General features: G+C 41.9%; 1 protein-coding gene across 3 annotated transcripts; it reads right to left on the minus strand.

Moving 5' to 3' along the window:
* Positions 1–9,318: 9,318 nt before the first annotated feature.
* GEM (GTP binding protein overexpressed in skeletal muscle) lies at positions 9,319–21,918 on the minus strand. Of its 3 annotated transcripts, none has more exons than XM_051785258.1 (5): positions 21,553–21,918; positions 16,446–16,788; positions 13,263–13,339; positions 12,585–12,789; positions 9,319–10,978 (listed from the first exon to the last, which is right to left on the minus strand). In XM_051785258.1, the coding sequence occupies exons 2-5, from the start codon at positions 16,777–16,779 to the stop codon at positions 10,701–10,703; spliced, it is 894 nt and encodes a 297-aa protein (XP_051641218.1). In that variant the 5' UTR covers positions 16,780–16,788; positions 21,553–21,918; the 3' UTR covers positions 9,319–10,700. The 3 variants fall into 3 exon arrangements, with proteins under 3 accessions (XP_051641218.1, XP_051641217.1, XP_051641216.1); XM_051785257.1 differs by lacking the exon at positions 21,553–21,918 and adding an exon at positions 18,506–18,651; XM_051785256.1 differs by lacking the exon at positions 21,553–21,918 and adding an exon at positions 18,501–18,651.
* Positions 21,919–22,646: the final 728 nt, after the last annotated feature.

Raw genomic sequence — 22,646 nt, forward strand, 5'->3', positions numbered from 1 at the left:
ATTATGAACTTGCAGAGAAGTGCTAGAAGTGGAGTCGAACCTTCTAGGGATCTGTCTATTTCATTCCAAATTTCACATCAAATTACATGGCTCACCTGATAAACCTGAATCAATGCTGAGACTGACCTTTATTGGAAGGAATTTACATGCATTATAGGCCAAGCCAAGCATAGTTTCATTTATTTCACTTACCTACTTTGGTAATCAAGACCTAGTCATATGGCTGAGCCATTAGAAGACAAGGCCTATGGTCTGCAAGAGAGGAGGGAGCACATTTTGTGTTGCAGTCACCTACAAGGAACGTTATTTAAAGTACTAATTCCTGCGCTCAGAATAGAAAATATCAGAAATACCGCATAATTTTTACTCCACCACATAATTTTTAGTCCTGCCAGTGGTGTATGACCAGCTTTTGTTGGCACACCATACACAAGCTGGGACCTCAAGGGACTATTTCTATGACTAAATAACTGTGGTATTGGCCTATCAGTGTATGTACTTTGTGTTCACTTCTGTACTTCCAAAGACTGCAGTGCAACCATTTTAGCTCTTTCTCTGTCTCACTTGTGACTTATATGGAAATACCTCCCTGAACATACACCTCTGCTTGACATTTATGGAAACTCCATGACTTAATGCCTTCCCTCATCTCCCACCTTAAAGCCTCAAATGTGCCTCTGTTTCATTACCTTTCAAGTTATAAGGACAGTCAGTAGGACAAATTCATCAATTCAGAGATACCTCTGCCTTTTGGATCTCAAGGTCAGTGCAGCCAGAGGATGAACCAGTACTTTTAACATTGCAGTGCCCATGAGAAGAGATGCTGTGGTGCTGGCCTGTGCTGGTACCAATACCCATCTTAGACTCCAGGGATCCAGGACCAGCAAAGCTGAAGCTAAATGCTGCGCATTCAGGGGTTAAATTTCATTGTCAAATACAACAGAAAACAGAACAGACTTCCTCTTTATAAGCCCAAACACAAGGTTAAAGGTTTCGCCAAGAAACAGAAGGGCAAAGCCTTTTACCCATGACTCCAGCAAGGTCTTGTGATTGGCTGGGCTTGGGCCAGAGCAGCACCTCGTGTCTGCTCTCAAGTTTGCATTTCCTTTCTGTAGGTACTACCCAGACCATATCCCCAGCACGGTACGGAAGGGCAGGGCTGAGCAAACAAAAGCCCTGGCACCCAGCAAGCTCGACTGCCACAGGTTGGAATCTCCTCCCAGTCCAGAGGGAGACCAGCACACTTTGTAGCTCATCTATAAAACAAAAACCAGCCTAGTGAAGAACACTTTGCCTGAATTTCTTTGTTTTAATGGATCTTCTCTAAGTGCTGGGTGGACCCAGCAGTTCATGGGATAGTGAATAAGTTGCATCAATTCCTGGTTAATGATACATTTACATTTAGATAAGCGTTATAGGAGTTCCAAGTATTTTGCAAACATGGATTAATCCAGTTTTGCAAGATCTGTAAAAAAAACAATCACCTGTCCACAAAAGTGGTGCTGCCATTAATTTCAAGAATTCAAAAACCATAATTCAGGCCCAAAATACCATGTTAGGCCTAATGAGAAAAACAATATGAATTAATGTCTTTTTATTCACCTTTTGTTGTGTGACTCACAATGTTTCAATATATTTATAAAGATTAGAGAGGTTTCTTTGAACAAAAGGAAACTTCTCATATGTTCATAAACTTGTAGAAGTTATCAAACAAAAATGAGACTGTTTCAACACAGTCTGTTCAGAAGATAAAAATATAACTTTGTCTGAACTTTCTATGTGCTTTTCAAATAAATTAGTGCACTATTTGGAATTACAGAGATAATTATCTCCTATCTTTATCTAATCTAAAGCATAAGGAGCTTGTTATCAGTCTAAGGGCTTTGAGTTATGTTCATGAAACAGTAGTTCAGGTGGTAAGTTTTTATTAATGACTTGCTGGAAAGTTAAACAGCACAATGAACAGCTAATGCAAGAAAAGAAGCAATATATGTCCAATGTCTTTGATGTTCATGAAATCTACTTTGACTAGATGACAGAGAGGAGAGATGGGATGAGGATAGGATATTCCTCTTTGTGGCAATTGGTCAGATTCTTTTAATAAAACTGGAGGGTTTTTTTGTCCTCTGTTGCCCCAAACCTGTTTAGCTACATGCCTATTTATTTTTAAAACATTTTAATTTTAGTTCAGTTTTCAGATTTCTGCATTTGACAGATTTTTGCTGACTTTCTCTTAGAATCACAAAATGGGTAATGTTGCAAGGGACCACAGTGGGTCATCTGATCCAACCTCCCTGCTCACCTCCAGTGAGGGAAACTCCATAACCTCTCTGGACAGTCTGTTTTAATCTTGTGGTTCAAGGTCAAAATCTCAACACACTATATGTCTTACATACACTCACTTTCCATCATGCTAAACTCTTAACTAGAGAGGGAAGAGGTTGTTGATTCACTTATATTGCAGTAAACTTTGGCAAAGACTTTGCCAAGGATAGAGAGCATCACTGCAGTAAATGCACAATGGCAGAGACTGCGCAGTGTCTGAGGCTACAGTTCTGCAGAAGGGTTTCCTCTACTGTGTAGCATACATCAGTCTAGACTGTTGTAACTGAGATCTGACTCCCACAGGCAGACCACAAACAAGCATATTCTGTCTGGAAACCAGGACTGCCATGGGTAGCTTGTACTTCAGCAGCCTTGCAGCAGGTGCCATCCATAAAGGATGCAGATGTTCTTCACAGTCCCTATGGTAGTCAGAGCAAATCCTACTTTCCTGGGCAAAGAATTTAAACCTTTTTGTGGATCTGAAGCACTCTAGTAATTTCTCTCTCCCCTATTTAAATACAAAAGTTCAATCACCATGCTGGTGAAATACTGCAGGTAGGAACTGTTAAAGTAATGGCTTTCAAATGTGGAGCTGGACCATAGATAAGGTTTGTCTGGACCTCTCCCAGTAACAGGTCTATAACTCAGCCTCCTCGTGGCAGAGCCCATGTTTCTTGTCATCCTCATGTCCCTGTGCAGCAAATGCCCTGTGCTTCACATGGGGCTGGCAGGGCTAGAAGTCACCTACTTCTTCCTGAGGAACATACCTCCCACAGCACAGCCGCCAGCATTGAGTCCTGCTCTGGCATTCAAAATAACATCTTTCAACCACATGTGTTAGAAAAGGAGGCAGTACCGCTCTCAGCATGAAGAGGGGAAACTGAGATACATGTTTGTTAAATAGACTGGCTGTAACTGTATCAGAAGTCAAGGAAGGAATTAAGGCTAAAATTCAGATGTCATCCATAACACTGAGGTTGCTGTAAGCTTGGAGGCACCTGTTTCCAACCAAATTCTATGCATGAAATTACTTTTTCAGGGAAAATGTGAGTCAACTAGTGCATCTATATGCTATGTCATGGATTGGAGCTTTTTTTAATGGCTTTTGGTAGTCTGGACCACAAGTTATAAAAGAGATTGTCTGTACAACCTAAATGGAAATTTATGCTTGCATGGAAATCTTATTTTTCGTCATCCAACATACCTCCAGTTTTGAGCAGTTTAGAGAAAAGTCTATGCTTATTCTTAATACAATATCTTGTTTCCCTGTGCGCCGAAGTGCAGGACATTTCCAGGTCCCCACTTGTGGGAGATAGGAGCACACCTTAAAGGAAGTGGCAGATGGACCAGGTGAAACCATGACATGGTTCCTTTTCATGCAGAAAGATGACACAACTTCTTACTCACAAGCAAAGCAACAGATAATTTTTGGCACTTAGTCCTTTCTTGATTCAATAAAAAGGACACTGTCTCATCCTCAGAATGCCACTAGTGTGAGTAACATCAGCTGGACTACTTGCTTGAGCAAAAATCTGCAAGCATGTTTGGATTAGGCATCCATCTTCCTCCTCTTTGTATGACACAATCCCAAACACTGGCAGGGGTAACAGTGCTGCCCTTTACAAACTTGTCACCTATTTTAAGATTTCAATAGAAGATATTTATCTGCAAGAAGGTCTCGATCTGATAATACTTATGAAGACAAGTTTTGTTGCACTTAGAATGTAGGAGTTGTATCCTGTGGCCAAACATATGTATTTAAATCCCTAATTAGGACAAAAGCTGTGGATTAAACTGGTCATTTTCAAACTAATGCATGAAAGAGATGCTCAGTGCATTTAAATGGAATGTAGTTAACAAAAAAACCTATTTTTGACGATGAAGGATCTCATAAAACCAAGTCAGTCGGTAAAAAGATAGCAGGTGAGCAGTCACAGTTCACTGTGGTCTGAACTTAGCATGTAATTGTAGTCAAATATGCCAAAAAACATGAGACATAATCAAAAAGTGTACTGAAAGCAGAAAAGAAAATTATGTTTTATCAGTCTCTAAAACCTAGCATCTACAGTAGAATGAGCTGCAGCCTCTGTCTCTCAGGGAGCAAAGTATTAGAAAAGGAACAGAGAAGGGCAACAAACACAGTTAAGTGGTTGGAGCAGCTGCCTTAGGGGAAATACTAACAGGTTTGGGACTTTTGAGTGTGGAGAGGAGAAAGCTGAGGGTGAAATGATGGATAATTTCAGTTTCACAAAGCTAGTGGAGAAAGAGAAAAACTGCTGTTCATAAGATGATATTCCTAAACAGCATCTCCTATTGCCACTTTCCCTTCCCTTCTCAGGGCGAGCACAGGGCTGGAAGTGCCACAAGTAGTTGGGCATTTCTTCTCTCTGTGTCCTTAGATTCTTTTTTGATAATCACCCAGGGGCAGTCTGAAGTCCATAAACCAAGGAATATCAATTTGCTTTGCCGAAAATATCAGAGGATGGATTTCTGTATGGGTAGAGCACTTACCTGGGACGTGAGAGAGGCATATTTATTCCATTACCTCTCTAAACTGCAGGCTTATTTACTGCAAGCTTTTTCCACACTTTCTCTACCAACATTCTAAGGATTTCCTGGGACGTGGACAGGAGCTCAGCATGCTCCTGCCAAGGTGCTTTGCATTTATTGATGGATTGTGTCAGTACAGCTGCACTGGGCACCTCCATTCCCTGGGCTTCACCAGCTAGGCACACCATCCCAGCCACAGCACCAATGCCAGTGCAGCTACCTCTGTCAAAGTCCATGTGCCAAAGGATTTTACACACATCCTGGTGGGGCTGGGTGACTTCCAAATACTACTGCTGGCAAAAATTCTGCCATGGGTGCTAAGGGAGCATCCCAGCTCCAGTGGCTTACTCATGAATGGAGCAAGTCAAGGAGGAGCAAACGCAGCATTCATGACACAAGATTGCATCAAGCGGAAGAGGAAAACCTTAAAACACAGAAGACTGAAAGTATAATTAAAGAGGAACTAAAATGATATTACAGTGGGAAAGCTTGAGAACATCCTACCGGGCATCTCTCTGGGATTTGACAGTATTTAGAGAGGGAATACATCCTGAGCAACGTTAGAGCAAAGCCGTGAATTGTAGAAATACACATACACTACTGAAAGCCACAGGTAGGCACAGAAACAGCATCCTGGCCATGTAAAAATTATTGAGGTTCATACTTAGTTCAGTGGAAGTTAAGCCACTAAGCAATTCAGTGAAACACAATAGCATCAGAGAATGAGCATCAGAGACCTCAGCAGAGCTGGAGGTCTGGTCACCATGCCCCCCCTCACCCCTGCCTGGAAGGGCTGCCTGCCCAATGCCTTCCCATTGCTCCTCCCGGCTCTCTCACTGCTAACTGGGCCTCAGGGGGGCAATGCCAGGTCCAGTGGGGGATGGGGTACCCTGGGCTCACCATACCCACCAAGAGAGCAGTGCAAGAGGGAAGAAATGCTAGTCCTGCATGCAGTAAGGACAGATGCAGGAGCTGAAGTCAGGTATCCTTAAGTGTAACCATGTAACAGTCTGAATTTTCTCATTGAAAATTCCCACCTCCCTTTCTCCTGTTGGCCCAAAGAGCAGTCAAAGTTTGGCTCTGGGCAACCTGTGTCTAGCAGGACACTTTTGAGTGCACACATGCAGAGTATCAGCTTAGAAACGACTGTTACTTAAAAATTAATTCCATTTTAAAATTATTCATGCATAAAATTCAGAACTTGGAGGAAGTGTGTTACACTAATCATTTTCTTAGCAAATTATTAACCAGGTTATAGGTGGCACTGTAAAGTGAGCCACACAGGACTCATGTGCTCTCTTGAGGGTGCACTGTTCTCACTGTCTGACAAAAGGGAATTTGTTGCAGCACAATTGCTAAAATCACAGGTAGTTAGTACACTGCATATCAGTGTCTCCAGGCAAAAAACCACTACCTTGATGATCTTACATACGTGATTACAGAGGATAAAGGCAGAATACTGCAGGCTCCTGTGTGAGGTGGTCACTGAGAGAGGAGGTTGGGCTCACTGCAACACCTGTGGGAGATTTCTGGAGTGAGAACACCAGAAGGAGAGGGCAGGTGGGGTGATTGTCAGGCTGCATGCTATCACGGAATTTCTTGTTGTGGCATATGCTGGGATTCACCGTATTTTCTACAGCCATTCTTAGCCTGCATCCCGTCCCTACATCTAACTCATGGTCCCTTCTGAAAGCAATCTCACTGAACCAGAACTGGTGGGGACTGCAGACAAGGTGGGCAGTTCTCATTAAATATTATTTAATGCACCTGGAAGCCACATGTGATAAATACCTGCAGTGTGCTGAATACCATCAGAGCCCACAGCATTTGACCTTGTAACTTAGGAATGCTTAGTCCACAAAAGAGAGCCTGAGGAGGACCAGCCTCACAGCTCTCACGAACATTTATCTCATACATTTGTGGGTCAGGCACAGGAATGATTTAAGCAATGCATTCAGCTCTAAAGTCTTCAGAGGTGTTGCAAAACATGAGTTGTAGGGTTCATTTTTGAAGATTCAATAATTTATTAATCCAGGGATCTCTTCAGTACCTTGCCTCTTCTCTGGGTGCAACAGCTTTCTCTAAAAAGCCTTCCCAGAGAGAAAGAAGAGCTGTAGCAGATTATAAAGACAATACTGCACAGAACTCAACTGCTTCCTTCCTCTGCAGCAGCTCTCTGTAGATCTCGTTATCATCACCAGCACTGATGCTGTCAGGAGCCCTTTGTCCCATTTCTATCTCAAGTCTTAACAGCCTCAGGGAGAGAACTCTGGTCTTTAAAGCTTTCCAAGGGGTTGATGTTGAAAGGCTTGAATACATGAGGGTTAAATCCACAGTACATCCATTGATTTAACTGAAAATTTCTTTCTTTTAGCTGACTAAATTTTATCAATAATTTGCCCACATTCAAAAGCATGTAACACCCTGCAAATCCACATAGTGCCATAATAATGAATAATTCTTTAGTGTGATTTTTTTGTCCCAAAGCGTAAGTAAACCTTTCTTCTTGGAGTTTGTCTGTCACAATTAAATTAAGCTGGACATACCCAGTAATTCCACTTGCAGATCTGATCTATCTTCTTGAAAAGAGCTTTTTATAACAGTTATTGCACTATAATTGGCATTTTGTGTGTTCTTGGACTCTTTTTCTATATTTATTTTATTTTATTTGGACTCTGTGAGTTTTGCCATTTTGGCCTTGGTGTGCTCATTGCTATGACTCACGTATTCCACAGCTACTGCCAGATCTCTGGGTCCAGTACTGTAATTATTGCATTAGGATCTGTCATTATAGCCCTGACTTAATAAATAGCCAGAACAGTGATTAGAATTGTTGATTGATCTGTTCCGTGGTTTTGGACATTTGCATCTGAGATGAACAGAGGGATTGTCAGCATTTCAGATTAAATTACTTTTAATCAGTCATTACAGGTATACTAGCTGTCATATATATATATATATAGTAAGAGTTGCTGTATTTGGTAATCTGGTGATGATCAACTAAAACCATGATTCAGATTCATCTCATGAGCTTCAAAGGAAAGCCCCAGCTCTTCCTCCATGCCCACCTCACTGGAGCCACGCAGATCACAGCAGATGATTGCAGTCTCCTTTAGGTGAAACTCATAGTGTCCTTCAGGAGTGCATCTCAAGCATTGCAGTCCCAGGTGGACAATTAATCTACAGAACCAGATTAGACTGAGCCCAAAGCAAAAAAAAACCCTGAAATGTGCAGAGTATGGATACTCAGCACCAGCTCTCTCACTCCAGAGGTCAGAGAGTGTAAATGGTGTTAGAGTGAATTGAAGCAACAGCTCCATGGAGCAGATGCTGCTGCTGGTGTTTCTTCATCCCACAGCTTCCCCTGTGCTCTCCCTGAAAGCTCAGGGCAAGCCAGGAGCCTGCAGGGTGAACCAAGAGGGCCAGTGAGAGGATGACTGGGACACGCAAGGTGGAAGCATATCTTTAAATTGTTTTGGCCCAAAGGCAGTGCTGAGCCTTTCAGAGCAGCAGCCCCCGAAGACAGAATTGCAGTGGTGTCTGCTCACCATAACCACAGGAAAAACAAGGTGACACATCATGCCCAGCACATGGTTCTTTGTAGCAACAGCTCTGGGGAATGGCCCTATCACATTGTTTTTTTCTTTTTAAAATCATGTTTTAGAAGGAATTTTCATTATCCTGGAAGGAATGGAAAGAGAAAAGCGAGGGCATGAAAACTTACTAGGTAACTCCAAATTTTTATGATGCCATCTATGTATCAAGTGATGCTATGAACACAGACAGGTTTTATCCCTAAAGGCTGTATGATCAACATGGACATTTTACATTTCTTCAAAACCTATTTAGTTTAGATTTGTAGCTTGACTGATACAGAATAGGCTAAAGAAATGTGCTGGTTGCATAGAGCTATACTTTCAATTCTTAAATATAATCTTAAAAATTTCTTTAATCTGTGCAATTTTTTTCCATTCTTGAATGGGGAAAAGGTTCTGAGAGTTTAAAAGTCCTGAAAACTAAATTCTCTAGACTTCTCAGGGTTGACCTTAGGTTGTATGCCAACAGCTCAAAAGCATTCATTCAAAATTCAGCAACATGGATCTTGTCTGTGCTCTTTTCAAAAAGTTTTGTTTTCTGTTCTTGTCAACACTTTATTCTACATTAGGAATACCCTTCCAGGGAGTTCTCATTAGCACAGAGTCATACTGCAGTGTGAGCTTTTACCCCTAGAGAACTGTTAGAAGTCATCCACTCAGCAGAGGCAATTCTGGGCAAACACTCAGCAAGTTCACTCCTTTCCAGAGCATTTTGTGCATGATAGCTGTGCAGCTCAAAATAAGAAACCCAGTATTCACCGTATTAGTGTTTCATCTTGTTGCCTTCATCATCAAGGAAGATGAGCTGCCAGGCTGGAGACTTGGCTTTTCTGAACCATATGCGGGGGAAGTGTAATGACTGTACCTCTAACCAGCACAGTCGAGAGGAAAATAGCACAGTTACGCCCAACAGGAAGTGAGGATTAGGATGCACCATGCCAGCTACCTGCTTTCTGTCCCCAAACGTAGCGTTTCACTTCTCTCCAAAATTGAGGTAATGGTACTCATCTACATTTCTAAAGTGTTTCCAGGCTAAAGGCCAAATACCTTTTCTAGGAATTATTTATTTTTAACTCTGTCACCACAATACCATTTCTATCAGAGGGATACTGTGCACTCATATCTTTGAGTCTCCAAGTGATTCTTGCCTTGCGATCCTAGGTTGCCAAGTAGCCTGTGTTTAGAGATGTAAGGAATCCTCACTGCACTTCTCAAGTAGCAATTTCACCCAGCATTCAAAATATTTTCTCTACTTGAAAACATTTTTAGGCATTTTCCACTGAGGCTCAAAGACATTCATATATTTTATTTATTTTATTAGAAGGCATGTAAGTAAAAACTTGCATATCTGAAAAAAAGATATTAGATAGAAAACAGTAATAAAATTAACATTATTATTTTAAGAAAATTGGTAATAAATACATTTCCTCTCAACATTAAAATGCTTGTTATTTTGCACAACAATAAATACAGCACAGCTCTGGCATGGAGAAAGGCCAAGACTGGATACAAGAAGTCCATGTAAAAAAGCTCAGGTGATTTATAAAGGTTTGGCATCCTGCACTTGATGCACTTTGATACAACTTGCACTTTTAATTTTACTATGATTTTTAAACAGTCCCATAATATTAAAATATGAGAGGAAAATTTGTTTGATTATAGGATTTTTACTTTAAATATTTTCAAAGTAAGAGATGTGTAAACTCACTGAAACTAATCCTCAATAAAAAAAAAAAAAACAACCAAAAACAAATAGGTATCTTGGTGACTATTCTACAAAAATGCATTTTTTTCATCTGTGGGTGCCCAAGTCTGACCAGCCAACTAGCAAGGGGCCAATCCCCAGTCAATTCTTTACACAGTTTTAAAGAGGAAATATTAATAAGAGAGAGAGTAAAGACAGTAGTATTCACTTCCCAAGTCATGGCATTCAAGGTTCTTACACTATTATCCAAAAGTGAGAGGAGAAAGAACAGGTATTCCAGAACAGTTCCCAGTATAATTTTGGGTCATTCTGGTCTATGTGTTACTTTTAAAACTACTGGGAAAAAAAAGGAAGAGAGATATTTCCATACACTGTGCTGTTCTTATGCCAGCACATATCATCATAATCACAACTGTGAACCTAAGTCACTGATAGCCCAATCTAATATAGATTGATTGATTGTCCCATGACAAAATTAGATAATGTCCATAAAATGCCACAAGCTCCGGCAGAGTCCAGCACTCTTAAAGTACTGATAGGTCATGGCAAGACTTGGACTTGAGTTTGAAGGCCATGTTCTTGTTGTTCTTGGCAACTATTTTGCCCCAAAAACGCCTGGCTTTCTTGGGGATACTCTCTCTCCGCTTCTGTAGCGCCAGTCGCTTCTCATTCTTTTCCTTGCTATCCCTCCGGAGCCGGACTTGCCGCACGATGCCTTCAAACAGCTCTTTCACGTTGTGCTGCACAGCTGCTGAGGTCTCGATGAACTTGCAGTCAAACACAACAGCGCAGGCTCGTCCCTCTGCAAAATTGCAAGGTGGACTTGTCACAGCGGATCACGAGCCCCAGGGGCAGCAGGAGCGGAAGCGGAACAACAAGCTGCCATGTGTGGAGGAGTCAGAGCCACCAGGGAATTCCTCAAGCCTAATATAGGCCCAGATAAGTCTTTAATCACCTCGTGCTGCCTGTTAGCCCATGATTCATCTGCTCTGTGTCACAGTCCCTTCCCAGAGAGGGGGGGGCAAATCGCTTCCTGGAAAAGCCCAGGCCCTCCTGCTGGCTGCAAAGGAAGCTGGGACTGACCGACTTGAGCTGAGACACCAAAGGCTGGAAGGCTCAAAACCACATGGTCATCTTAGATGTAGGCTCCCTCAAGCTGCATTTAAGGGTGACATGCAGGCATGCAGCACAGCATAGGAGGTAGGGCACCATCCTCCTCCATGGGCTGTGGGTGTAAACAGGGGGCTGGGGACAGTAGTAACTTTGGTGTGAACAGACATACAAAACCCTTAATAAAGGCAGAACTATGTCTGTGGCTTTAGGGGTGCATCTGAAATCATAGTTCTTACCCTCAGTTATGTGAGCCTAAGCTAAGCTAAACCTGACAGCTGTCTTTCACACACAAGCCAATTCATGCTACCTTCTGGCATGCTGTGAACTCATTGACAGGACCACTAAAGAGACATGAATTCATCTGCCATCTTTCAAAAGAACTTTCAATATAGGCAGAGAGGAATGAGAACCATCCCTGTGCTTTCTATGAACTCCTCACTTCAAACTCTTCACTTGGGGCAACCGTGACAAGAGCCAGAGGAACTGTGCACATACTCAGAGAGAAAAACTAGTCTAGCTCAGTTGGGAAACAGAAGCGCAGAACAGCTGAAGAGAGAAGAAAATGTCAAAACAGAGGAACCCATGTTTCTGACGCACTGAGATCACACTGTTGTGCGTTATATTGTGTCACCTAAGCCTTGGGGAAGGCTCTCCAGGAAGAGATTTTACTGGCTGCAGATGTCGAGAGTCAGCAGCAGCATTCTCAGCAGTCTCTCCATTCCTATTTATGGGTTTAGTGGTAATTCATTTGTGTGTAGCCAAGGGAAGGCTGTTTTAGTATCCCAAAGCAAGGCAGCAAGGAGACCTCTCCTAAAAGGCTGCACGCTCCCTGCCCAGACTAGCAAAACAAAGGTTGAGAGGGAATTTTATTTTGTCAGTGAGGACAGAGAACAGGTTATAAAGAAGAGAGTCTTTGTCAGCAGAATAAAAGGGGCTAACTCATTATACGCAAATATGTATTTGGAATCCAAAGGGTTTCCAGCTACTGGAGAAATCACACACTGCAGTGGTCTTACACTAGGAGCTGGAAGGAAAGCAATTCAAGCTGCTTTTATGGTGGTACTTAATAAATATAGAAAAGGGATTATCTGACATATAACAGTGTTACCAAGAGAGGCTTAAGGATGTGGCAGACCCCACCCAGTACTCTGTCCTGTGTTCCAGTCCTCTGTTGTTTTACTGCTCTTTTATTGCCCAGTTCTGATCACAGTGTACTCCGTCAGCCAGAGTTTGCCCAAAAGCTACCAGATGACGTTTAATGTTTATGTTGGGTTTATGCTTATCATTTTCCTTACCTGCCACTGAAACTTCGCGGCACCTGACAAGGTCGCTTTTGTTGCCAACCAAAATAATGGGGATATCCTCTTTCTGGCGTGCTCTGCGGAGTTGTATTCTGAGTTCAGAGGCCTTCTCAAAGCTTGCTCGGTCTGTGATGGAGTAGACAATCAAGTAGGCGTCTCCCACTTGCATGCAGTGGTCCCGAATCCATTCTCCCTCACGCTGTTCAAATGAAATGGCCAGACATCGTTATGCCCAGAGCAGGTTTTACTTAGAAAGTAAAACATTAGAGAATCCAAATACATTCCTGTTGTAAACTGTAATGGGTATGGTTTGAATCACAGTTATACTAAAAGTAATTCCAAAGTGGTGATTGTATGAATACTTCACGATGAAGGAGAGGAAAACCTGCCCCACATAATTTATTGTGCTGGAATGAACATGGTCTGGAAAAAAGCTTGAATGTTTTGTTTTATCATTGAAAAGATGAAGAAGACTTGCACTTCTCAGGCTCACACTGCAGAGCCATTAGGCGTGCTTGCCTTGATGTGGGGGTGGCATTAATCCTATATTTTCCCTGATTTTGCTGTATGGAAAACATGTGTTTTCTTTCCCAAAAGATACCTACTTTTGATATTAGCAGTCACTTATATCCACTTTTCTTTCAGTGTTTGACTAGAACAAAAATAAAGTACCTTATTATCCCACATGTCGAGCAGTATAATGGTTGCACTTTCCCCATCCACCATCAGGGTTCTTTCATATGTGTCTTCTATAAAAAAAAGCAGAAAGGTTGGTAATGTATTATTTTGTGGCATCGTGTACATTACAAAAAAACAAGCAGTTGAATATGGGTAACTTGTTCACAGTTAAAGTTATTGAGCCAAATTTTAGACTGGCTCACATTCAGTTCTTTCCTCATTTCCATCAGCACTGAACCTGCACTCTGTTCATTACTGGTTGTCTTACTTTCCATGATATATGAAGGAGGCTGAAAGATCAGGAAACAAAATGTTCATTATTTTGGCTGATATTCTCTTTATCTTATGTGGGAGAGAGAAAATAAAACCAGTGGAAGAAATAACCAAAGGCTGAACATTTGCCCCATGGGAGCTGCAGAGTCCAGTGAGGCTGAGTAATGGAAAATATTTGCTTTCGCTTTAGCATGGACAGTTTACGGGTGAACAGTCACTGCTGCTGAGAGCAATACAGCCAACAGCCTACCAAGCAATGGGGACAGGGTGTGTGAGACAACAGCTGTTGAGTTTCGAGAGATTGAGACTTCTGTTGCACCCTACTTCTCTCCCATTTCTCAGTTTCCCACATTACCTTTGATGTCAAATAGCAAAAGAATCAACAAACCAGAGAAGGTCAGTTATTTTGTACTGAGGCCACAAAAATTCATACCTAGATTATAAACGCTATGTGGCAGAATTCTGCCTAGATCTGAGGAGGCTGTTCCCACTCTGGAAGCGTTGAATTTTGATCACCCCTTGCTGTGAAATCTCAGTCTAGCTTCTGCTTCAAGTACTAATCTCTCTTCTGTTCCACAAAGTCAGGGGCATTTGGATGAGCGATAAGGGAGTTGGACCCATTTCTAACCTTACATTACTGGTCAGTGAAAAAAGCCAGTCTTAGGGATTCTGAACATACCAGCCCTCTAACTGTAGCATTTGAAGGATCTGCCCTAGCCATGCTTGTAGATAGGACTGTGTCTAACCTGTGCCTCGTAATACTTCTGCTGGGCATTGATGGAGTGAACTTTCCCCTAAATTGTAATCAGTCTTTCTTCAAAGCCATGAAAAAGAATGAGCCAAAAATATTACACATTCAAAATAAAATCAAATAGAGCCCATGCTTGAAACAGCTTAAAATGGCAAGATTAAAAAGACAGAGCTAATCACTAGGAGTGGTTTCCCTCGCAAGACCTAATACTATGACATCTGTGCTTGTGGGTTAGCTTCATCTTGCAGTCACTAGCAAAGCCTGTCCGTAAAAGTAGCTGTACTCCTCCATGAGCTGGCTACCCCAAAACTATCCCCTCTTGTAATAAAATTTCCAGTTTGCAAGCTAAAGTTTGGGGAATTGTTTCTTCAAGTAACTGAGCATCTGTGTGAGAATAAGCTCCAGGTACACCAGAAGACAACATCCGAAAGGCTCCTTCTCTACTCTGCTACACACTGAGAAAGTACAAATAGGTACTCCTAGAAAATACTATGCCTAAATAGTCATATTCAGCACTGATTTGCACCTTGGTCAATCCTAAAGAACTTTCATAGAATATAAAACACACTGAAAGTGAGATCTTAGTTCATGTTGTGCTTATTTTGAAGCTGACACTAAAAATGGAGAGATGTAACAACAACGAGTTTTCCAGTACCTCAGCAGAGCTGGCCTTGAAAATCTGTCACTGCTACACTCCAAGCAATGTTGCTGGGAGTGCAATGGAAAGAGAAAACCACACAGCTTCACATGAAGGAGAAGAAAACTGCCTGACAGGGGTCTGCTAAGCAAATCAGCTGCACTTTCTGACTGTTCGCCCCACAGACCTACTCTATGTCATTCCTTTAGCACTAGGAAAACTTTTATGAGAAACTCCAGGCTGAGGAGCTGGTGGGACTACAGGAAAAGGTGACGGCAGAAGCTGAAGGCAGAGTACACCTAAATCCATGAATTTCAAATCCCCCAAAGGCATGAAGATCCGTGCCCCCAGTCTGAGACAGCAACCAGGGAAAACATTATTCTGACCCTCCTGATGCTGGGCTGTATTAAATCCTGGGCAAAACCTCCCCCAACTGGGGAGTTAAAGACAAAAAAAAAAGCTGTCCAGCCTATGCCCCACTGAAGGCTGGAAGAGAAGCCCAGAAACTCTCTGTGTTAGTGCTGGCACCATCGCACCAAGGGAGTACAGGCAGGAGAAGAAAGGGATATTGGAGAGACAAAGAAAGTCCTGCATACTTGCAGATAAGCAAAACCAGGCAACAAACTGCATGTCCCCTGAAAGCAACAAATCCTTAGAGCCACTGCAGATTTCTGTGGCAGCACAATGCTTCCACATCAACATCCAGCACACAATATAGCTCAGGACTTGGTGCCACAGCTTCACCTTCTGCATGATCTGATCTTTCAGAATAAAGAACACTTTGCAATCCTAAACAAAGTAGAGGAGGATAGCAAGGGGGAAGCATCAAAGAAAACCCTGTAGCTTGTGCCTTTTCCTCCCCAGTGGGCAATAAGAATTTTCCTGCTCTCTAACCTTTATCTATTTTTACCCTGGGGGAACCTATGCTGTTCAAGTAACATGAAACAAGACTTTTACTCAAAATTTTATATATTTTTCTCAGACTCCATACAGCCTGTGCTGAGGCAATGTATTTATACAGAAAGGCTGAGATGACTTCTAATGGCAAATATTTTGGAGGTGACTTTTTCTTTATATATAATTCCTAAATATTTAATTCTTGTAGACCATGAGGACCTTCAGTTATTTTCTCTGCCATACAGAAAGATGGAGTCAGTCATGTGAAGCCAGTGGTGACACAAATGCTGGACCAGCAAGAAAGCTGAAGCAGCCTCTTGTATAGCATCATCACAGGCAGGAATGAGGCAGTTTCCAACAGGTATTTTGGAATGAAATAGCATGGGAATCTGATTTGCTCTCTTTCAGGGGCTTTCAGTCATGGTTGGTATCTTACTTATCTCATTTTCCTTTCTTGTCTTCTTAAAAGAGATGCTTGAGTTGAATTAGTTTTGATGATCAGATCCAAATGTTTGTTACCTCTGTTTTTTATTAAATGGCCTCTGTTTCTTTTGTGCCAATTACTACTGGCAGAGCTGACTGCAAGCAAACACAAAGACCCCAGGACATAATTACCTACCTCCCAGCACCTCACAGTCGCTGTCGATGCTGTCATGCACCCCTGCAAAGATGTTGGCTAGCGAGGACTTCCCCACGCTGTGCTCCCCGATCAGCACCACCCGGTAGCAGTTGCTGCCAGACTCAGAGGAGATGACAGAGTCAGACGACTCTGAGGACCAGCTCCTTCTGTAATATTCATCAGGACTGATGGTGTATCGCTTCTGTGGGTTGTACTCATTGGAATCTTTCTGGACCAGCAGATTCTTTCCATCAGCAGGGATGCTCCATCGCTGCTGCTGCTGGTGCAGACTGCTATTGTGGGTGCGACGCATGGTAACGTTGTTGAGAGTCATTTTGAACTCCTAGTGAGAAATAGGGAAATAACAAATGTTACCCACAAAACATTTAGAAATGCGTTAATGCTCTCTTACAAACTTCAAGGCAGCACATCCTCTGTAGGGACTTAATATATAAGAAAAGTTAGCCTTTCTGCACTCTTTCGTACTTGCTAGTACACAAAGAAATACTACTCGTTAGTGAGTCACAGCGTAGAGATAATGCCACCCTCACATGCTAAATCCTATCTTGTTTAGCCTTTACAAGCTCACAGATATGCCAGCTGCAGCCCAGACCTGGAGAGAGGGAGGCATTGCTATGTCCCAGAAGAAGGAAGGGGCAGTGCTCACCACACCTGTTGTACACAGCAGCTGCAGGCCTGCTGAGAGGCTGTCTATGGCAAAGGCAACACTCCCTATCCTTTGGCTTGACTGGAGGCAAACAGAGGCACTGGTCCCAGTTGTCTCCAACTGCCAGTGCGACTAGGTGTATAGCATCTTTCTCACTGTCTCAGTTAAGAGCTGAAACTTTTGGGAAAGCAATAAGGCATTAGTCACTGCACTCTTAGACAACCCTGTTATAAGAAAAGAGCCATGCAAGCAAGTCTTGCTATGACGGGGTGAGTTTGGATCTTGTCTGTAGCCAGGTAAACAAAGAATGATTCTGCCTCAGAAAGTGACTTTTCGGCTGGTAAGAGGGACAACACAGTGAAGCCCAACAGCTCTTCTGAGGAGGTACAGGTTATAGCTGCTACAGGAGGTATCACTATCATTACTTTATAGGTATTAAATCAATAACTTCATTTACTGCACAATTAGTTAGATAGGTTCACTCTTCTTGTCTAAGTATAGCTCATAATTACATTTTACTCAACAAACTCTATTTTGCCTTGCTTGGAGGCAGAGAACAGTGATGTCATTCTCACAGGCCAACAGCTACCATTTTTAGGAAAGTTACTTTGATACATTCCAGCTCCCAAAGCGACCGTTATTTAGTCATTTTGCTTTTTTGCCATATATCTCTGTTTCTCGGCTCTCTCTTCCACGTTAGTAAATAGGATAAATTGTCCATAAAATGCACCCAACCACTTTCAGGCTTCTGTAATAGGTGGTGAACAATAAAAAGTACATCAAAGTATCAAAGCAACATGCACAAATTACTATTCTTCTTCACACAAGACTGTCTGAAAACTTCTGTGAATAAGTGCCCAGAAGGACATAGGTCAAATATACAGAAAAAGTACTATCTCAACTTATTACAGCATACACAATATTTTCTCTGTGATGTGCAGTAGTTCAGGGCAAAATGAGATTATACGCGTGGTCCTAGTCACGGTAACTTTGTCAGCAAGAAATATGTCTAAACTAGAAATCATGCACTAAGCAGAGGCTGCTTCACAAACAAAATTAAATATTTATTACAGCTGAATTTTAAAATGCATTTTCCCCCTGCAGTATCCCTATTGAAAAGATCAGATGAGAATAGCCAGCTTTGATTCAGCCAAACAACAAAGCATAACTCACAATCTACAACAAACAATCACTCACAAAACCATCACAAGCACAAACATTTTACGATTTAGCCTTTAACTAATTACCATTCTTCATTAAACAAAGCCAAATGCGTCCCTGTCACACACTGCCTTCCAGGTTCAAACTGGTTTTGATACCCCATACTGCTTTAAGCTGCCTGGGTCTCCAGCACCTTCAGTAAAAGACCAAGTCAGAAGCCACTCTACCTTACTTGTGCCAGGCTCCTCCAGGCAGTCCAGTCCCTCGTTCACACTGCCCTTCTCTCTCAGTGGACTGTGGTGCACTGAGCTGCTCTGCTGAAGTAAATCCTCTCCTGCTTTGGGGCTGCCCCTTTAATTCTTTCTCAGCAAACCTGGTTTATATTAAGCCCATCTGATCAGAGACAGGGCTTTTCCGTGACGTGGTTGGCCTTTCCATACAACAGCCAGCCCCCAGCTGGGAGGAAGCAGACATGCAGAAGAGCAAAAAGTTGCAAACAATCTCAGAAGACTCAAAATCATATGATTGCTTTAATATTGCCAGTAAAATAAACGCATTTGTTTCTTCCATGATGAAAACAGGAAAGTGGAACAAAGCAAAATAATACATGCCATTTTGCCTCAGACAGTTTTTAATATATATGTTATCAAAATTAATGATGATTAAAAAGTTGCCTAAGTTTCATTAATGCATAAAATTCTCTAAACATATTATGCATCTCTGTCTGCAAAACACACTTAAACCCCTGCTGGATAAAACATTTCTTCAGAATAAAATATCTGAATGTTATTTTGGAATTGTCTTAGAAGTAGTAATATTACTGGGGGGGGTGTGAATTGTTAGTTTGTTTGTTTGTTCATTTGTTTTTTAAAGCTCTGATGTTTACAAATCTATTTTTCTCTGTCAGCCTCAAAGTGACTGCACTCAATTTCTTGAACTGCTTAACCAGCTCTCACTTCTGCTGCAACCCTTTACTAGCAAGGGCTGGAAAAGACATAAAAGTAAAAATTCAGTGTTACTGCAGCTGGATATTAGCAAAGATGCATCAGAACACACAAACTCTGCACAAAGACACACGGTGTTGAGGCTGTCCACAGGAAAGATGAATATATATTGTACATGCCATAGACCCAGAGTGTGGTCCTTAAATTTTTATAGTCTCATAGCTGATCAGCAGAAGACATTTTGCCAGAAGGAAAAAAATCCAAACTTGTGACAATTGTAACAACATACTTCTTGATTAACAAACAAAGAATAAGAAACTGTCACAAAACTCCTTGGTAGGGCTACCACAACAAAAAGTATATGTAAACACTGTAGTCAGCTGTCAATTATTCAGGCTCTGGATTAAGTATGATGACCTCAAAACCAAGCTCCTATAGCTTTCCTTTATGTTTACAATCTCCTTCTTACTTTATCAGTCCCTGAATCTAATAGGACTAGTTCTTATCCTGCACGTAGAAAATCCGAACAACTTTGGTTTTGAGGAGGGGAAGAATTTCTTTTTAATGCTACAGGCAAGTAGGTCTTTAACCGATGATGTACCTTTATTGAAGGGAGCAATGATATGCAGAAAAGAACATCTCTTTCTGTGATTGTAGCCTAGCACATTCCTCTGCAGTAAAATGGTTTTTCTTCTACAAAAAGCGGAGCTTTACAAAATTGTTCATTTGAAATCTGCTCGCTTTGTTTCCCGTTTGATTTTACAGAATTCCTGTGTCTTTCATGAGGATTTTCAGGGACCTCCTGAGCCTTTCTCAAGTTTGAAGGGCCAGGAGCTTTTCCCAAAGTAATAGGCACTCATCAATGTACATGGGAATCATGCAGATTCTACCAAGGGTAGAACTGAGCAAAAATATGTCCTGATTTTCTTCACCTGTGTTTCAGTGCTTGGTCCCAGGTCCTGCATCTCCACCTCACTTGTCTCTTACACATCAGCCTCTGGGTCTCTGCTGCTGCACGATACTCCCAAAGGTCACAAAGTGCCACCTCCAACTGTGTAGGATGTACAGAGGGGTTTGTAATAATTACTGCACAAAACATAACAACATCTCTGTGAAGGAAGGGTTATGGCATGGACAGTTGTTTGCAAAAATACTTCTGCTGTTGGCATACTCAACTGAAATAGCTCATTTTTCTGAAACATGCTGGAAATCATGAAGGTGAGTGGGTGGTTGGAGTACTGTGCTCTGCACCTCTGGTTTACTTACTCTCTTTAAGTTGTCTGTAATTTGTCACCACTGAGTAAAAGAGCAAAACCTGTCTGCTGCAGGACTGGAGAGATTTATGGCCAGACTGATTTCAGCAGAACTGTAGGCTCTAACATCTCATCCAAGTGTTTAACATACATTATAACAGAAAGTGCAGACAGAAGAAATAAACCAAAGTCAGAAAAGCATTTGTGTTTAGTTGTAGTTACTGTTACATTAGGAATTGCTAGATGTCATCTTTCACATTCTCTTCATAAAATTAAAGGCAGAAAAAGAAAACACGTCTCTCCAGCAACCACACAATATATTTCTTCCATAAAGCCATCCATAAGGGTTGTCCCAACCATGGCATGAAGCGTTTGTACTTAGGGAACTTGCACGGCTGTTTCCCTTTGTACTATCTCTTCTGAGCCTACTCTGGTTTTCCAACTGGACAATCAACTCTCCAGGTCCTATTTTGTACTACTGTCTTCTTCCATATGATGGAGAGTTCTTCCTCAAGGAATACCATCAGCACTCATGAACTTCAATTACTCTATCTGTGGGGAAAACACTTGCTTACTTGTCTTTAAAGCTGGGCAGAGGTGCAGTATTTTCAGCCTTCTGGTACTTACTTCCAAGGGATAACAGCAGACTGATTAATGAACTACATGAACTGAGTCCTTTTCATTAGGGCTGAGTATAGGCTTGGATTTCCAAATACAGTCTCATGGATTGGTGGAGACCAGTGCAGCCCTGGTCTGTTCAGCCCTTTTTCCCCTCTTTGCTGGGTGACACCTCTTCAACTCAGACTGCCCAAGACAGAGGCAAAAGAAGTGCTCGAACGTAAGCACCCAGTGCAATACTAAAATTCAGAGCAATTGTTTTTCACCCATCTTATCCACTCTCTGTTTCAATAATCACATCTTCAAGGAATTCTCCCTGCAGCCAAAATGAAGTAAACATCGCAGAGTAGCAGCTCTGCAATCCTTCCTCAGCCAGTTACGATTAGACAAGGTGATACACAAAGCAATTAGGCAGAAATTTTCTATTGGATATAAAACAGCAGTGATTTTTAACTTACACTTACCTAGCTAGTTTGTATTTATGCATATGAAGACAAAAGTAGTTCCTCAAATCACCTTCTGACATAAGGGTTGTCCACAGAGAAGACCTAAATCAACTTGGAGTAGGAAAGAAATGCAAGGGGAGAGGGGAAATGAAAAAAGAAGGAAAAACAAAGTTCAGATTTATTTTAATAGAAACTGAATGCAACATGTCTGAAAGTGCACTTTCTCCTTGTGCATTTAGTGGAGGAATACATCTTCATTCTTCCCCTCAGAAGACGTGATTTAGTAGACCATGTTCCCAGTAGTGAGTTGCCTGAACAGGCATTGAATGAAGTCCACCCTCCTTACTCTCCTCCAGGGTACCGTGGCATTTCACTTTTGCTCTGCCTTTCACAGTGCTGGCTGGCCCTTGGCTTTTCTCAACCCCACCAGCAACATCAGCTATGAACAGAAATTAATTTGAGTGCTGGGGTGGATACTGCTGGACATGCTGGGAGTGCCCATAGTCACTATGTGCCCTAGGGAAGCTGCTCCATTGTCATCATCCATTCCTACTGCTCAGGGGACACAGGTATCTTGGTGAGCAAATGTAGAACAAAAAGCAATAATAGATGTGGGACAAAGCACGATTAGGCCCGCAGCAACAGGACCATCAGCTTATTTACACCAACTCATGTCCACAGCTTTGTCTTTGCCTGTCCCAATTCACAGCCAATGACTGGGTATGAAGTCTCATGCTGAGTGAGAAAGGTACAAGGGATCAAATACTTTGAGATTGGGAGGTACAAAGTAGGGAAATGAAGAATCATGTGCCTGAGGTAAACTGCTGAGGGTCTTAAGTGGGATGCAGGGCAGAGAAAGACACTCAGAAATTAAGGAATAATAAAACTCTGATTCGTTTTAAGGGAAACAGTCAGGATCACCTGAAAGTACCACCATCCAACCTAAAATAAAAAGCCATTGCTCCCTTCACTGGAGTAGATTTGGTAGACTGTTCCCAGCAATTGCTTGTGGGGAGTGCTGAATTTGTTCTACCAACTTTTTTCCTCCCACATCACAGCAGCATTTACAATTCTTTGACTGAGCACCAAAAGCAGAACACGATCCTTTGGTG

The sequence above is a fragment of the Manacus candei genome, unplaced genomic scaffold (genome assembly GCF_025592945.1).
Source record: "Manacus candei isolate 608988 ecotype Guabito, Panama unplaced genomic scaffold, ASM2559294v1 h1tg000019l, whole genome shotgun sequence".
NCBI lineage: Eukaryota > Metazoa > Chordata > Aves > Passeriformes > Pipridae > Manacus > Manacus candei.

Excerpts from the sequence above, each read along its gene's own strand:
- GEM (XM_051785258.1), bottom strand. The coding sequence starts at position 16,779 with ATGACTCTCAACAACGTTACCATGCGTCGCACCCACAATAGCAGTCTG. Across the intron at positions 13,340-16,445 it reads CGACTGTGAGGTGCTGGGAG|AAGACACATATGAAAGAACC; the intron begins GTAGGTAATTAT and ends TTTTTTTTATAG. Across the intron at positions 10,979-12,584 it reads CCGCGAAGTTTCAGTGGCAG|AGGGACGAGCCTGCGCTGTT; the intron begins GTAAGGAAAATG and ends GCAATTTTGCAG.